The sequence below is a fragment of the Theobroma cacao genome, chromosome 5 (genome assembly GCF_000208745.1).
Source record: "Theobroma cacao cultivar B97-61/B2 chromosome 5, Criollo_cocoa_genome_V2, whole genome shotgun sequence".
Lineage (NCBI taxonomy): Eukaryota > Viridiplantae > Streptophyta > Magnoliopsida > Malvales > Malvaceae > Theobroma > Theobroma cacao.
This window is the reverse complement of record NC_030854.1, coordinates 508,447-527,269: the sequence shown is the minus strand read 5'-3', so window position 1 is coordinate 527,269 and position 18,823 is coordinate 508,447. Positions and strand designations below refer to the sequence as shown.

General features: G+C 33.3%; 2 protein-coding genes across 2 annotated transcripts; both read left to right on the top strand.

Annotated features, from left to right (window-relative positions):
- Positions 3,539-7,783, top strand: LOC18597502 (pyruvate decarboxylase 1). Its single transcript, XM_018120667.1, has 6 exons — positions 3,539-4,168; positions 4,276-4,439; positions 4,531-5,181; positions 6,907-7,024; positions 7,152-7,340; positions 7,421-7,783. Exons 1-6 carry the CDS (start codon positions 3,644-3,646, stop codon positions 7,589-7,591), a joined length of 1,818 nt encoding a protein of 605 aa, XP_017976156.1. The 5' UTR covers positions 3,539-3,643; the 3' UTR covers positions 7,592-7,783.
- On the top strand, positions 15,858-18,557 carry LOC18597501 (pyruvate decarboxylase 2). The gene is made up of 6 exons (XM_018121353.1): positions 15,858-16,519; positions 16,630-16,793; positions 16,889-17,539; positions 17,674-17,791; positions 17,918-18,106; positions 18,187-18,557. The coding sequence occupies exons 1-6, from the start codon at positions 15,995-15,997 to the stop codon at positions 18,355-18,357; spliced, it is 1,818 nt and encodes a 605-aa protein (XP_017976842.1). The 5' UTR covers positions 15,858-15,994; the 3' UTR covers positions 18,358-18,557.

Sequence of the window (18,823 nt, the reverse complement as noted above, 5' to 3'; positions counted from 1 at the left end):
GCATTAGAGAATAAACTTTTGTTGATTCCCAGCGGCGGAGGGAGAGGGGTGGCGGCCTCCACCTTCAGTTTTTAATTTTTTCATCATCATATCTACAAAATTTGATATATATTTTTGCCACCTTAATTAAATCAACCAATATTTTTTAGAATAGTGATAAGTTTTCCAACAAAGCTATTAAGTACTTCAAATTCTAGAATTTTTTTTTCTTTCCTTTTTTGGCTGGTTCGACTTTTTTTTTCTATTTTTTTTTTGTAAATGTTTTGAAAGCTATTTTATTCATCACATTGAAAAAACCTTTTCTGTTATTCTCTTGTTTTAAGCAATTAAAAAATTATCATTCATTCAAATAGCAAAACCCTTTCTCCTATTTTTTTTAAGTTAAATTATGCAATTAGTCCTTGTACTATACTAAAGTGGTGGATTTAATCAATGTACAATAATTTATAAAAATTTAGTTCTTGTATTTTTTAGAATTGATAATGTTAATCCAATTGTTAACAATATTAAAATTTTTTTATTATTTATGATGGTATGACATTTTTTTACTGATGTGGTATTGAATATGATGATATGACATTTTTAATACACTTCACAACATTCTTTTCACTTCTTGAAATTATGGAACACAAAAATTTAATTTTTTTCTATCTTACAACACTCTTTCCCTAAATTGTACTTTTGATTTGTTTTTTTTTTTCTAATCTCGTTTAAAATCATTAACTTACATTGGATAATTCTACATTTACAATGATAAAATTCATATCATTGTGTAGTCATATCATATTGCACTACTATTGCATCATTTGTGAAATGTCACATCATCATTGTCATGTTATTAAATTTAATGTTACATCAACACAATCAAATTTTATATCAATATAGATAACAGAAAATTTTAAAAACATTAGACTAATATTATTAATTTTAAAAAATATAGAAACTCAATTTTTATAAATTATTATACAATGACTAAATCCATCATTTTGATAAAGTAAAGAGACTAATTACATAATTTATTTTTTTTATGAATCAATCAAACTATCACTAATCAAATTGGAAAAAGCTTTTTTTAATCAATCAAATAATTATAATTCATCAAATTGGAAAAACCTTTTTCCTATTTTCTTTTTTTTGAATCAATCAAACAATTATCATTCATTCAATTATGAAACCCCTTAGTCCTATTTTCTTATTTTGTAAATCAATTCAACAATTTTTTTCTCTTCTCTCTCTCAAAATCAAATAACTATTAATATGTATGGGAGAATTTGACATTTTGTCTTATTCTCTTTTTTTAATCAATCAAACAATTATTATTTTAGAAAAACCCTTTGCCTTATTTTCTTTTTTTGTAAATCAATCAAACATTTTTTTTATTTTTTTCTCTCCAAACCAAATAACTATTAATATGTATTGGAGAATTTGATATTTTGTCTTATTCTCTTTTTTAATCAATCAAACAATTATTATTTTAGAAAAACCCTTTGCCTTATTTTCTTTTTTCGTTAATCAATCAAACAAATTTTTTTATTTTTTTCTCCAAACCAAATAGCTATTAATATGTATTGGAGGATTTAGGTTTAACATGTATTTTCTAGATAATTGGATTGACCTGAGTCTAAACACTTGGCATAAACTTACTAAAATATTTTGCATTATTGTATATTATCGGCTATGGTGTTATGTAAAAAATACATTACTTAACAACTTACATGCCTAATTTGAAAATTTAATATTAATTATTTTATTTTATATCTATTTGTATTGGTAAATGTAAAATTTTATATTTAAATTATTAATATAATTTTATGTTATAAATTTATTTTATTTTAAAAATGATTAATTTTTATTCTAAATCGAATCATTCTTGACCTAAATGATTACCGCTTAACCACGCTTAATTTTAAATTTTGGATGTACCACTATAGTATGTTGATTCCCAACTTAGATTACGAATCAGAAGTAAAAAATGAGGAAATAAAAATTGAGATCTAAAATAAGGGTTATGGTGATTTTATGATATAGTCGGCTTTGTTTCTATCACCAACAAACATTGTAATACTGTCGTGAGGAACTCAAATCTAAGAGTTCTGACTCTGTTTCTAATTCTAGTGTTGCTGCTATAGCACTCACCTAAGATACCGTTGCCCATGGTGAACAAAAACCAATACCATTGGCTGTTTTAGTATTTTGGTTTACCATTGGCTGGATTTGTGTAACTTCGGAGTCTATTTTCTTAAAAGCCTGAGTTGTGAACTACAGCATTTGCTGTTTGCCAACTCAGTGCAGTTTCTGCTGCACTTGTTTTTGCAAGTTTTTTTTCACAACCTGACACAGTAGTTGGTGTCTATCTTTGGAGCATGTGTGTTAGTAATTATTACTAGTATGAGAACTATTTTAAATACCATACGTTTAAGTACTTCCAGTGCAGATATTCATGCATGTTTTCAGACAATTTACTGCCTCAAATTTGGAATAATGCCTGTAGATTTCAATTAAGGGAACCTAGTTCCAACAATGTGATTACATTTGCCTTGATTGTCTCGGGATCGCATTCCTAAAGCAGAAAACTTTACAGCTTATGTCATGGATGGCAAGCCACTCACCCACCAAGTTAACCATTGTTTCAGAAACGTACGACTTTCAGAAAACTTTACAGCTTATGTTATCGACGGCAAATGCGCTACCACGCTTTGCATGGCATGCCAGGCCAGGTTTCCTTTGTCAAATACCATAATGGTACGTTGTTCTATTTTGGTTTATATCAAAATCATTAATCTAATTAATATAATCGTTTTAAGGATTATGAATTTATCTCATAAAATAAATTAATAAAAAAATTCACAAGAAAAGATAATAAATTTACTTTAATATCTTATTGAATTTTTAAAATGACTATTTATTTTAAAGTTATGCGTACGATGCGGTATTAATAAATTACGTGTAGAAAGAAAATAAAAAAAAATCAAATACGAAAGACTCTGACCTTACTGTTTTGGAAGTATATGAAATGCAGACAAAAAACCCGAGTAATGAAATCATAATGCAAATGCCAAAACAAATTTGCTTGTCCTTTTTACCATTGAAAGCTCTACTAGTATTTCTAACGGAAGCAGCTGCCGGCCACGTGATTAAGTCTTCGTCCCATTGGCTGCGGAGCGTTTCCTGACACCGCATGTGCTCGTGCTTGTCGCCGCTACTGACAGCGTTCTACGATGACGGCGTGTTGCTGACATCCTCCACACGCTCTACCGTCGTACCCATTTTGCTTGTTTTTTCTTCTTGAAAGCCTTCATGGTTTATTTTTTCACGTTTAAAACCCACAAACCATAGCTTTAAAATCTTTATGTTTTTTTTTTTTACGTTTAAATTCCTGTCATAAGTCAATTTGTTTTTGTAAAGTATTAAGTAAAAAATTAAACTGTTAATTTTATTAATAAAAATAATTAACTCAAATTTACCGCACACTCATTTCCCTATAAATTCCTCTCCTTTATTGTCCACTTCCACATAGAAACATATTTCCCAATTCCATTGAAAAAAGAAATCATCAAGCTTTTTCTCTCTTTCTCTGATTCTCTCTACCTTTATCTCCGCCCGCTCTCTGATCGCCAAAGCGGTGAAATATTTGTTCTTTAGAATGGATACTAAGATTGGGTCAGTTGATATATGTAAACCAACTTCCAACGACATTGGGAGCCCACCCAACGGCATTGTTGCTACCATTCAAGGCTCTGTTTCCCCGACCGTCATCAACTCCTCTGAGGCCACTCTGGGTCGCCACTTGGCTAGACGGCTCGTCCAGGTTGGTGTGACCGATGTTTTCTCTGTTCCGGGGGATTTTAACTTGACTCTGCTGGACCATTTAATAGCTGAGCCGGAGCTTAAGCTGATCGGCTGCTGTAATGAACTTAACGCTGGATACGCCGCTGACGGTTACGCCAGGTCACGTGGCGTTGGTGCTTGCGTTGTGACGTTTACCGTCGGTGGGCTCAGCGTTTTGAACGCGATCGCTGGTGCTTATAGTGAGAATCTGCCTCTTATTTGCATTGTGGGCGGACCAAACTCCAACGATTTTGGAACTAATAGGATTCTTCATCACACTATTGGGTTACCTGATTTTAGCCAAGAGCTTAGATGTTTCCAGACTGTTACTTGCTATCAGGTAATGTTCTCTCTTTGTTTTCCCGCTCCCCTCTTTTTTTCATAGTTTTTCTGCTGTATTGGTTTAATTAGGAAGATGATTAATATGGGGTCTTTGGTTTCTACTAGGCTGTGGTGAATAACTTGGAGGATGCTCATGAATTGATCGATGCAGCAATTTCAACTGCTTTGAAAGAAAGCAAGCCTGTTTATATCAGCATCAGCTGCAACTTGGCTGCAATTCCTCACGCCACTTTTAGCCGAGAGCCTGTTGCATTCTCACTCTGCCCAAAGTAATTTTTTTTTAATCTTTTCATGCTTAAAATTACTTTGTGATTAATTTTTACGTCAAGTTATTTGTTTTCTTTCTGGGAATGTGTGTAGATTGAGTAATAAGATGGGTTTAGAGGCGGCCGTGGAGGCAACAGCAGAGTTCTTGAACAAGGCGGTGAAACCTGTTTTAGTAGGTGGACCAAAGCTGCGTGTTGCGAAGGCATGCGAGGCCTTTGTTAACTTGGCTGACGCTAGTGGTTATGCTTTGGCGGTGATGCCATCAGCTAAAGGGCTGGTGCCTGAGCATCATCCTCGTTTCATTGGGACCTATTGGGGTGCTGTTAGCACTGCTTTTTGTGCTGAGATCGTTGAATCTGCCGATGCTTACTTGTTTGCTGGACCTATTTTCAGTGACCATAGCTCTGTTGGCTACTCTCTGCTTCTTAAGAAAGAGAAGGCAATTATTGTGCAGCCTGATCGAGTAGTGATTGCTAGTGGGCCTGCGTTTGGGTGTGTTTCGATGAAAGATTTCCTTGGAGCTCTTGCCAAGAGGCTCAAGCACAATAATACTGCTTATGAGAATTACCACAGGATTTTTGTTACTGAAGGGCATCCTTTGAAGGCATCACCTAGAGAGCCCTTGAGGGTTAATATTCTGTTTCGACATATACAGAATTTGCTCTCTAGTGAAACTGCAGTGATTGTCGAAACAGGGGATTCTTGGTTTAACTGCCAGAAACTGAAGTTGCCTGGGGGATGTGGGTGAGTATTAGAGAATAAACTTTTGTTGATTCCCAGCGGCGGCCTCCACATGTCAGTTTTTAAATTTTTTTTTATCATCATGCCTATAAAATTTGACATATATTTTTACCACCCCTAATTAAATAAAGTAATATTTTTTGGAATAGTGATCAGCTTTCTAACAAAACTATTAATTACTTCAAATTCTAGAAATTTTTTTCCTTCCTTTTTGGGTTGGTTAGACCTTTTGTTTGTTTTTTCTACAATTTTTATGAATTTTTTGGAGGCATTTTTATTCATCAAATTGAAAAAACCTTTTATCTTATTTTTGTTAATCAAACAAACAATTATCATTTATTAAATTAAAAAACTCTTTCTCCTGTTTTTTTAAGTTAAATTATGCACTTAGTCCTTGTACTATAGTAAAGTGGTGGATTTAATCCCTATACAATATTTTATAAAAAATTAATTCCTATACTTTTTTAAATTTATAGTGTCAGTCCAATTGTTAATAATGTTAAATTTTTTTATTATTATTTATGATAACATGTCATTTTTTTGTTGATGGAACATTAAATATAATGATGTGTTAATGATGATGTGACATTTTTAATCTATTTCGCAACATTTGTTTTCATTACTTTAAATTATGAAATACAAAAATTCAATTTTTTTCTATCTTACAACACTCTTTCCCTAAATGGTAATTTTAATTTGTTTCTTCTTCAATCCAGTTTAAAAATCATTATCTTGCATTGGATAATTTCACGTCTATAATTATAAAAGCCATGTAATTATTTAGTTACATCATATCGCATTACTATTACATCATTCGTGAAATGTCATATCATCATTATCATGTCATTAAATTTAATGTCACATCAATACAACCAAATTACATATCAGTATAGATAACAGAAAATTTTTAACGAATTGATATCGTCAATTTTGAAAAGTATAAATACTCAATTTTTACAAATTATTGTATATAAACCAAATTCACCACTTTTAATAAAGTATATGGACTAATTATATAATTTGACTTTTTTCTATTAGTCAATCAAACTATCATTAATCAAATTGAAAAAAGTTTTTTTTTTTCAAATCAATCAAACAATTATAATTCATCAAATTAGAAAAACCCTTTTCCTATTTTCTTTTTTGTGAGTCAATCAAACAATTATTATTCATCAAATTAGAAAAGCCCTTTATCCTATTTTCTTTTTCATGAATCAATCAAACAATTTTTTTCTTCAAGTCAAATAACTATTAATATGTGTTGGAGGATTTAACTTTAACATTTATTTCCTGGATAATTAGATTGACCTTAGTCTGAACACTTGGCATAACTTTAATAAAATATTTTGCGTTATTGTATAAAATCTAGTATGGTGTTATGTAAAAAAATACATTATTTAACAAATTACAATGCTATGAAAATCTAATATTAATTTTTTTCTGGTATTATATCTATTTGTATTGGTAAATGTAAAAATTTATATTTAAATTGTTAATATTATTTTATATTATAATTTTATTTTATTTTAAAAATGATTAATATTTGTTTTAAATCGAATCATTCCCCAATCTATATGATTACCGTTTAACCTTCTTTAATTTAAAATTTTAAATGCATCACTGTAGTATGCTGATTTCCAACTTAGATTATGAATCAGAAGTCGAAAATGAGGGAAAAAAAAGTTGAGTTTTTGAATTTGGCATTGAATATGAATGTTTTGTTTGCAGGTATGAATTCCAAATGCAGTATGGATCGATTGGGTGGTCAGTTGGTGCCACTCTTGGGTATGCACAGGCTGTTCCAGAGAAACGTGTCATTGCTTGCATTGGCGATGGTAGTTTCCAGGTACCTGCAGTCATTTTCTCCCTGTAGTTACGATATTTTTGCTTGGGAAATGAATGCCATATAAAACCAATGCTGCTGTCAAAAATCATTCACGTGTTTCTAATGTTCTTGCTGATTGATTCCATAGGTTACCGCACAAGATGTGTCAACAATGCTGCGATGTGGACAAAATACCATAATCTTCTTGATAAACAATGGTGGATACACCATTGAAGGTCAGATTCACGATGGACCATACAATGTGATCAAGAACTGGGACTATACCGCCTTGGTCGATGCAATTCACAATGGTGAAGGAAACTGCTGGACAACCAAGGTTAGTTTATTCAAAGTTGGGGTACATTTGCTCAAATCGTATCGAATCACATTCTTAACGAAACTTGTTATTATCTCTAGGTCTTTTGCGAGGAAGAGCTCATCGAAGCAATTGATATGGCAATAGGAGCCAAGAAGGACTGCTTATGCTTCATTGAGGTGATAGTTCACAAGGATGATACTAGCAAAGATGTCTTGGAATTCGGCACCAGGGTCTCTATTGTCAACAGCCGTCCACCAAATTCTCAGTAAACTCTTGGACGCTGCTTTCATGGATGTTTATTGAGCTTTAACTCTTTTAAGTATACGAGAATTTCTAGCATAAGTTCATGGATGGGGAGTTAAATCTGCATTTATCAACAATTTGTTTGATCTGCGAAGTGCTCGCTGATATTTTATGTGCATTCACTTTGGATTTCATTTCTAAGCAATGAATATAATAATAATAATACAATGAAATCTGGCCTCTTATTCAGACTCCAGATGTTGGCTCTGAAGCAAAAGAATCTATATTAAGTTTTCCATGAAAATGTGCTAACATGGCTCCTGGTTTGACCATATCCTAGTATCTAGGCTTCCATCTAAAGAAGAGACCAAATTTCTTGTCCAGCTATAGTTTTACCATTCATGTGGAAACTCCCAGTTCCCTGGAGTAAAGTGATTTTGGTTTAAACTGTAAAGAAAATAATTAAAAATAATAATCAGTCCCCTGCTTATGGATCTCTATGGAATTAAAGTCAAACATGATTTCCCTCATTTTGTCCAAGGTGTCTAAGCCTTTTAAATTTGTCCGCTATACCATCTGGAATCACTTCAATTACCCAAAACACAGACATTGATGTCATTGCCATTATCACCATTAACATAATGACGCTAACATGAATATGTAAGAGAGAACCATTTTTGGGGCTTCCCCATCTCCACTTGTTCTTCATAACTAGATATAGAGAGGCATTAGTCACAGGCATTTCATTTCTGGGTCTAAAAAGTGAGCAAGATTTGATACTTTTAGCCAGTGTTTTTCATTGTATATACAGCAAAATTCTGAGGAAACATGGTCTACAAACAGCTAGAGGTCACAGCCAGAGTTACTTTGCGCAAGCACTAGACGGCCATTATCGTGTAGGGCAGAAGGTGTCAGAGAGTGACGATGAAAGGGAAAAACCAAGGCGGCGTGATATTGGGAATAATGTCCCATGATTTTCATATTCAACCAAAAGCTAAAACAACTGTTTATATACAGAGGTTTAATGAGTAAAGTAAGAGAAAAACGTAATAATTACAAGGTTTAACTAACAAAACAGAAATTTAAAAACTTATTGACTAAACGCTGCGCTCAGATTCATCGTCTCTTTTCTTCAGCCCGATCCTTCTTGTCTGGTACTGAGTTTATCATCATGGCTGTGAGTTTATTCAGTTCTTGGCTGTCTGATAGAAGGGAAAGGAGCTTGGCAGTTGCTGATAAGAGATTTTAGTCTGGGCATGTTAGGGTGTGCACTTCTACACCTGTGCATGTGGCAACACAACTCCACTGACATCAGTCTGTTATCATCTTGTAATGTTGCTTTTCCATGATTACGAGCTTCCTCAATTCCTGGCCACATCAGGTGGCACATAAAACTAAGGTTCTTTTCCTGCTAAATATGTTCAAGGCAAGGATAAATTGCCTAAGCTCAAAAAACACCCCGACTACCAGCTTGCAATTTCCAAGATTGAATTTCAGTCATGCACTGAGAGTTGAATTTAAGTTTCATTGGACCTAAAACTATGTAAACAAAATCAAAATCAGAAGAAGGAACAGTGTTTAGCATACCGAGTGATATCCAAGGCGGAAGACCAATGTTGCATCTCCATGCAACTAACTTCTCAGTCCACTTCAAACCCACATCATGCATTGTCATTTGTGCTTTTATCAACGCTACTGCTTATATACGTAGAAGCCAAAACCATTGATCCTTGCAAGGTAAAGAACTTCCATTCCCCTTCTAATTGCTGCTGTAATTTGAAGCTCCTTGACTTCGATTTTTCACATGTTATGATTCATGAGTCGTCTTTCTTTTTTTTGCAAGTGCTATGCATTTCTGAAATTCCATGAAACGAATTGTTGTAGATTTATCAAGAATTTATTTGATTTAAAAGAAAATTGTGATGAAAGGTTTTGGTGAAAGCGTTGAGGGTGAGCTTGAGCTCTTGATGAGGGAGATCGCATATGTAATTGAGAAAATAATCGAGGGGTAGTTGCCTTTGTTGACGGCATCAAACTTTGCTGCTCTTTGTGGGGATAAAACTCCTCTCTGTATTTTAGGTGTATTTGATCATCCAGAGCTGGGGAGAAGCTGGAGTCTCGTTTAACCAAGTTTGTTGGTAAATTATGTCGATGCAACCATTATCACCATGTTGAAAGTTTGGGATGGGGATTGCATACTCAATTGTCAAATGACCCTACTTTTATATATGAATTCATTTATTTTACTTGTGGCATGATTTGTACTTTCAGGTTTCTCAGAAATCACTATCGAGGAGACAGAATCAGAGTGTGGCCTCAGGTTCTAGGGATTCCATATCTTATATCCTCCTAGATGCTACCAAGCAGCCATCATTTTTAAGTGCATTTGATAAATCTGGATTCGAATCATCAGACAACATTGTGGTGGCATACAAACCTCGGAAGAGGAAGTTTGCAGCATATATGGGTGACATGACCATGGAAGAAGTAGAGATCTTCATAGGCTCTGTTCTTAATGGAGATGTGCAATTTACCAGGACAAGACAGAAGCCTGTTCTCAAATAAACCAGTCAATATATAGTTATGAACTCAGGTTCTGGTTTCCGAATACTATGTACATAGTGGAGAGTGATAGCATCATTAGAATTCCTAATCATCTAAACAACAGAAACAATACAAACACCTTGGCTCCAGTCTCACATGCCACCTTGAGTGGTTCTTCTTCCACCCTATACGTTCTGAGTTTGAGGAGCATCTGCATCATGAAAAGGGAGCTTACAAGAGCATTGCATGTATCTGGGCTGGAAAATCCCAGACCCCATGTGACATTTAACATTTTTGTTACTGAGTTAGTGAGTAATTTTATCTTTGACTGTATAGAACTAGATGATAAAGTCTTTGATCATACAAGTGACACTTCAAAGTTTTTGTCTAGTGTCAGGTCTCAAACAATGGATATGATTTGCTTAAGATAAGCAGTGGCTTGATTTGTTTATGTTTCAATGTCTCAACTTTCACTGATCATAGATCCTCTGTACCGACAATGCTGCCGCGTCCAATCTGCAGTTTGCAGTGCCTAACACATGGTTTATTAGTTCCCAAGTACATAAGATAAGCATTTCTGCATGAATTATGTGAGTTCAACAGTCCAACTTAAGAATATTTCTCGTTTTGGCAATGAGGCTTTTTTTATTAAAATTTTATTAACTTTTTCATTTAAGAGACATTTATTAATAATTTTTTATACTTTTTCATTTAAGAGACATTTATTAATAATTTCTGATTCATTATATCTGAATATTTGGTTTATTGATTAGTGCATGATCTCTTACTTAAAGAGCCAATAAGATTCGAATTCCCTTTCCTTTAATTAAAAAAATAATTTATAATTTATTATTTTTATTACTTGTAAAAAATTTATCAAGTGTTCTTTTTTAAATTGTGTTACACTTTCAATTCTTATTAATTTTTTTAGCTTTGAATAATCAAATTCATATTTATGATTTGACATATTCAAATGTCAATTATGAAGTATCAAAAAGATTTAACCATTATAATTATCTTATATTTTTAAAATGACTAATATAAAATCAATTATCAAAATTTCTAATTCAATAAATCAATTATTACATAAAGTGGAGATAATATAATAATATAACATAAAATCTATATTAATTTTTGATTCATTATTTTTGCTACTTGTAAAAAATTTATCAAGTGTTCTTTTTTAGATTTTATTAAACTTTCAATTATTATTATTATTATTATTATTATTATAGCTTTGAATAATCAAATTAATATTCACGATTTGACATATTTAAATTTCAGTTATGAAATAACAAAAAGATTTGCCTATTATAATTATCTTATGTTTTTAAAATGACTAATATAAAATCGACAATCAAATTTCTAATTCAATAAATCAATTATTACATAAAGTAGAGATAATATAAACTCTAAATTAAAATAAAAAAAAATCTACAAAGATTAAAATAATGATAGCTAATTGTTGAATATTTATTATGAAAAACAAATAAAGCTCGTGGCTTTATAAAGATATTTCACATAACAAACTTCTTGTGTATTCTTTAGAAGAAATTGAAATTAAAAAGAAAAAGCAAATGAGAAAAAAATAATTTAAAAGTGGATAAATAAATTGAAAAAAAAAATTTTATATAAAAAATAGCTATTGAGGATCGTCTAATACATATGACTGTTAATTGATTGAAAATATAAGAATTAGTTAAAAATAGAAAAAATAATTGAAAATTAATAACATTATAGGAATTGGGAGGTAATAAAAAATTAAAATTTATTAGGTACATAATTAGAAAAGTGAGAAAATATATTATTTTATTAATTATCTTGAATTTTACATATTTTTAATTGGATATGAAATAATGTCATGAACTACACTCTCTCGCTTACGTATGCGATAGTTCGTATGACGCTTTAGTGAACATTTACACGCAAGTGAGCCAATAACTTATTTATATCTGAACAAACATTAACAATAGTTACAAATTAGATTCAGATAATGCATATCGAAATCATTGGATATACCGAATGTCATATACGTAACTACTAGAGCCATATAAAAAATAATTTATTAATATGAAAATGAATATAAAGAGATCAAGATACGCTATTGTCCAATCATAGGGGATGAGTGATTGGTGAATTATTGGATTGCCTCACTAGAAGTAAGAGAAAATACATCTTTATTAAGCACTTAATTTAAAAATAAGAAAATATGTAAAATTTTTATTAATAATTTAAGTTATTATATATTTTCAATATAATTAATTATATTATTATAAATTTATAAATTTATAAAAAATTGAGACCTAAAATAAAGACTTCGGTGATTTTATGATATAATCGGCTTTGTTTCTATAACCAACTAACATTGTAAAACTGTCGTGAGGAACTCAAATCTAAGGGTTCTGATTCCGTTTCTAATTCTAGTGTCGCTGCTATTGCACTCACCTAAGATAGTGTTGCCGATAGAGAACAAAAACCAATACCATTGGCGGTTTTAGTGTTTTGGTTCACCTTCTTTTTCAATTGTGTCGACTCTTTGCTGGATTTGTGTGACTTTGGAGTCTGTTTACTTGAAAGACTGAGTTGTGAACTACAGCATTTGCTGTTTGCCAATTCAGGGCAGTTTCTGCTGCACTTGTCCTGGCAAGTTTTTTTTTCATAAAGTCAAAACCTGACACAGTAGTTGGTATTTATCTTTGGAGCATGTGTGTTGGTAATTATTATTATTATGAGAACTGTTTTAAATACCATACGTTTAAGCACCACCAGTACAGATATTCATGCATGTTTTCAGACAATTTACAGCCTCAAATATGGACAAATTACTGTAGATTTCAATTAGGGAAATCCAGTTCCAACAATGTGATTACTTTTGCCTTGCCCTTGCCTCTTGATTGTCACGGGATCGCATACCTAAAGCAGAAAACTTTACAGCTTATGCTATGGACGGCAAGCCACTCACCCACCAAATTGATCATTGTTTCAGAAACCTATGGCTTTCTAGTGGCTTCTTCCATTCTTGATCCGCGGCAAATGTGCTGCCACGCTTTACGTGCCATGCCAGAACAGATTTCCTTTCTCAAATGCCAGAATGGTTGTTCTATTTCTGGTTTATATCAAATGGCTCACTCCATGCTTGATCCGCGGCAAATGTGCTGCCACGCTTTACGTGCCATGCCAGGCCAGATTTCCTTTCTCAAATGCCAGAATGGTTGTTCTATTTTTCGTTTATATCAAATTCATTAATCTACCAAATATCATCATTTGAAGAATTATGAATTTATCTCGTGAAATAAGTTAATAACAAAATTTCACAAAAAAATAAATTTATTTTAATATTTTATTGAATTTTTAAAATGAATATTTATTCTAACATTACGTGTACGAGAGAGAGATGATTGCGGTATTAATAAATGACGTGATTGAAGTGTTCTTAATGTAGAAAGAAAATAAAAGAAATCAAATGCGAAAGAATTTGACCTTATTGTTTTGGAAGTATATGAAATGCTGACAGAAAGGCCAAGTCATGAAATCATAATGCAAATGCCAAAACAAAGTTGCTTTTCCTTTTTTTGACTGAAAGCTCTTCAAGTATTTCTAACGGAAGCAGCTTTGGCTGGTAATGGGGCCACGTGATTCGGTCTTCGTCCCATTGGCTACCGCTCGTTTCCAATCACCGCATGTGCTCGTCCTTCTCGCCGCTAAAGACAGCGTTCTACGATGGCCACGTGCTGCTAAGATACTCCACATGCTCTTCCGTCGTACCCATTTTGCTTGTTTTTTCCTTGGTGAATCATCACTGAGTCATATAGCTTTGAAAATCTTCATGCTTTTTCTTTCTCGTTTAAAAGCTGAACTCTAGCCGGAGAATCTTTACGTTCGTTTTCACATTTAAATTCTAGTCATAAGTCAATTTTTTTGAAAAATATTAAGTAAAAAGTCAAACTTTTAATTTTATTTAATAATTGTATTAACAAAAATCAATAACTCAATTTTTTATAAAAACAAGAATTATCTCTAGAAGATCAATTAAAAAGATATCCTCAAAATGTTAATTAAAAAAAAATCATAGACTCCCACTAGTGCATGCAAAATTTGTTTGTTTAATAGGTAATTTAATTTTTTTGACTTTTTATTTCGTAAAAAAAATAAATCTAGAAGGGTGTCCATACAATCAATATAATTTATTATAATTTAAACAAATAGAGTACTATTTATAGACATACCTTTATAACTCATTTAATATATTAGACCTTAATCGGTGCTTGTAAAAGGTGTGAATCTGGATTTTTCTCGATTCTTTTGCGCACTCTGATCTCATTGCTTATGCCTTTAGCCATTTACTACATTAAGCTAGATTTTGATCGATATATTGAATAAAAATGAATAAATAAATAAATTTAAAAGAAAATGAGATTACAATCAATTCCCCTTTTAAGACATTTGGCTGTAAAATCCTGTTAAGAGTTGATGATACCAAATTTCCTTTGTCTGAAGAAGAAAGCTTTTTCAAATGGTTTCCAAAACCGGTGGACGGCACTGTTCAAGTGAAACAGATTCTTGTTTTGCTCCTGGTTTTTTCAATCGGACACAATAATGCAAAGGTTTGGTAAAAGAAGTAGTGCTTCTGCTTTTGCTATTTAAGTTGGATTCTTCCACCAAAGCACATACTGAAATATTTTCCTAGAAATTAGGGTGTTCATTTTAAATAATAAAATTATAAAAATATTTTTTAAAATGTAAAAAAATAAATTAATTTCAATTAAAATTATTTTGATAATTTTATTAGATAAAAATTAAAAAAAATTAATTTTTTAAACATTAAAATTACAAAAAAATGTAGTAATTATTACCCTAAAAAGAATTATAATTAATTTACTTCCGAAAAAAACAAAGTGCTAAAGCGGTCAAAAACAATGACACAACTCAGCGAGCAAACTCGCTACGTGTTTGACAGTTGACGCTTTGATTGACTCACTCTCCTTTAGCGCCACGAATGTTTCAACATGGACCACCGTGGCGCTGCGACGCTTGGCCATGCACATACAAATCTAAGCCTTGATCGACGTTATTTTTAATTTAATCTTTTCATGTAATAGATTATAATTAATATTATTTTTTAATTTTTATTTTTTGATTTTGTGAAAGTTAAACATTTTGATTTAAATGTAATTTATATTAAAATATGTAAAATTTTATATATTTGAAAATAAACCATTTATAAATTATAATAGAAACATATGATATAAAAAATTTGATTAATTCAATTATGAACTGGTTATTCGAGTGGAGCCTTTATTCTCAATCGATTCGATTAATTTTTGCAACATATTAAATTAATTTTTTGTACATTGTCACTAATCTCGAGGGATTTTTACATTTTAAAAAAGTATTTACCTTTTGAGTAAAAAAATGATAGAACATTAATCTATCTTTTTGATTAACAACTTTCCCTGCTATGCCTAAAAAGAAGATATAGTCTTTTGTTTAGCTAATAGGTTAGTCAATCTTAATTAGGCAAATTAATTACTGGATTATTTTAATTAAACAAGCGCGTGTCTAGCACACTCCTTGCCCGACATTCTTTCTAGTTTCTTCCCAAAAAGTTAAAAAAACAATTTGGGTACGAGGGAAAGAAGAATCCACAGAAAACAAACCGCTGTCGTCTTAAACATCATCTCTACGCATAACCGCCCCCGGTAATCATTTTCCACTCGCTCACATTGTTATAAATTCCTCTTCTTTATTTTCCACTTCCACATAGAAACAAATTTTCCAATTCCATTGAAAAAGAAATCATCAAGCTTTTTCTGACTTTCTCTCTACATTTACCTCCGCTAGCTTTGTTCTTGATCGCCAAAGCGGTGAAAAATTTGTTCTTTAGAATGGATACTAAGATTGGTTCACTCGATGTGTGTAAACCGAGTTCCACCGACGTTGGGAGTCCACCCAACGGCACTGTTGCTACCATTCAGGGCTCCGTGTCCCCCACCGTCATCAACTCCTGTGAAGCCACTCTGGGTCGCCACTTGGCTAGACGGCTCGTTCAGGTTGGTGTGACCGATGTTTTCTCTGTTCCGGGGGATTTTAACTTGACTCTGCTTGACCATTTGATAGCTGAGCCGGAGCTTAACCTGATCGGCTGCTGTAATGAACTTAACGCTGGATACGCCGCTGATGGTTATGCCAGGTCACGTGGCGTTGGTGCTTGCGTTGTGACGTTTACCGTCGGTGGGCTCAGCGTTTTGAACGCGATCGCTGGTGCTTATAGTGAGAATCTGCCTCTTATTTGCATTGTGGGCGGACCGAACTCCAATGATTATGGAACTAACAGGGTTCTTCATCACACTATTGGGTTACCTGATTTTAGCCAAGAGCTTAGATGTTTCCAGACTGTTACTTGCTATCAGGTAATGTTCTCTCTTTGATTTCCCCCTCCCCTGTTTTTTTTTTTATATTTTTTCTGCTGTTTTCGTTTGATTAGGAAGATGATTAATATGGGGTCTTTGGTTTTTACTAGGCTGTTGTGAATAACTTGGAGGATGCTCATGAATTGATCGATACTGCAGTTTCAACTGCTTTGAAAGAAAGCAAGCCTGTTTATATCAGCATCAGCTGCAACTTGGCTGCAATTCCTCACCCTACTTTTAGCAGCGAGCCTGTTCCGTTCTCACTCTCTCCAAAGTAAGTATTTTTTTTTTATCTTTTCAAGCTAGAGATTACTTAGTGATTGATTTTTACGTCAAGTTAATGTTTTGTTCTTTTGGAAATGTGTGTAGATTGAGTAATAAGATGGGTTTAGAGGCGGCCGTAGAGGCAACAGCAGAGTTCTTGAACAAGGCGGTGAAACCTGTTTTAGTAGGTGGACCAAAGCTGCGTGTTGCGAAGGCATGCGAGGCCTTTGTTGAGTTGGCTGATGCTAGCGGTTATGCTTTGGCGGTGATGCCATCAGCTAAAGGACTGATCCCTGAGCAACATCCTCATTTCATTGGGACTTATTGGGGTGCTGTTAGCACTGCTTTTTGTGCTGAGATCGTTGAATCTGCTGATGCTTACTTGTTTGCTGGACCGATTTTCAATGACTATAGCTCTGTTGGCTACTCTCTGCTTCTTAAGAAAGAGAAGGCAATTATTGTGCAGCCTGATCGGGTGGTGATTGCTAATGGGCCTGCGTTTGGATGTGTTTTGATGAAAGATTTCCTTAGAGCTCTTGCCAAGAGGGTCAAGCACAATAATACTGCTTATGAGAATTACCACAGGATTTTTGTTCCTGAGGGGCATCCTTTGAAGGCATCACCTAGAGAGCCCTTGAGGGTTAATGTTCTGTTTCAACATATACAGAATTTGCTCTCTAGTGATACTGCAGTGATTGCTGAAACAGGAGATTCTTGGTTTAACTGCCAGAAACTGAAGTTGCCTAGGGGATGTGGGTGAGTATTAGGGAACAAACTTTTGTTTTAGTTTATGTTGATTCCCAACTTAGATTATGATTCAAAACCCGAAAAGGAGAAAAAAAAAGTGTGATTTTTGAATTTGGCATTGAATTGTGAATCTTTTTTGGCAGGTATGAATTCCAAATGCAGTATGGATCGATTGGGTGGTCAGTTGGTGCCACTCTTGGGTATGCACAGGCTGTTCCAGAGAAACGTGTCATTGCTTGCATTGGCGATGGTAGTTTCCAGGTACCTGCAGTCATTTTTTGCCCTGTAGTTATGATAATTTTGGTCGGGAAATGAATGCCATATAAAACCAATGCACTATCAAAATCATTCACGTGTTTGTAATGTTCTTGGTGATTGATTCACTAGGTTACCGCACAAGATGTATCAACAATGCTGCGATGTGGACAAAATACCATAATCTTCCTGATAAACAATGGTGGATACACCATTGAAGTTGAGATTCATGATGGACCATACAATGTGATCAAGAACTGGAACTACACCGCCTTGGTCGATGCAATTCACAATGGTGAAGGCAACTGCTGGACAACCAAGGTTAGTTAATTCAACGTTTGGGTAAATTTGCTCAAATCGTATCAGATCAATTCCCTGACGAAACTTGTTATTGTCTTTAGGTCTTTTGCGAGGAAGAGCTCATTGAAGCTATTGAGATGGCAACAGGAGCCAAGAAGGACTGCTTATGTTTCATTGAGGTGATAGTTCACAAGGATGATACTAGCAAAGAACTGTTGGAATGGGGCTCCAGGGTCTCCGCTGCTAACAGCCGTCCCCCAAATCCTCAGTGAACTCTTGGATGCTGGATGTTATTTGCTTCAAACCCTTTTTAAAGTACATAAGAATTACTAGCACAAGTTCATGGATGCAGAGTTAAATCTATCTTTTTCAACAATTTGTTTTGATCTGTGGAGTGCTTGCGGATATTTTATGTACATTCACTTTGGATTTCGTTTCTAAGTAATGAATGTTTTGGTTTCATTTCTCGTGATCGTTGATGCGTAAAGAAGGGACCCATTGACATGATAAAGACTGAAGGGCCAAAGGAACATGTAGCCTTTCGAAAGTCCTGATGATGCTGCAATTCATTTTTGTTCTTTTCTGAGAATATTTTTTTAAGCTTTATAACGTTGGGGATTAAGCAAAACTGATTATATGGATCATATCCAAAGATTAAAAAGCTCCGGGTCCTATGAATATAATAATAAAAATGAAATCTGGCCTCTCTTATTCAGACTTCCGATGTTGCTCTCAATC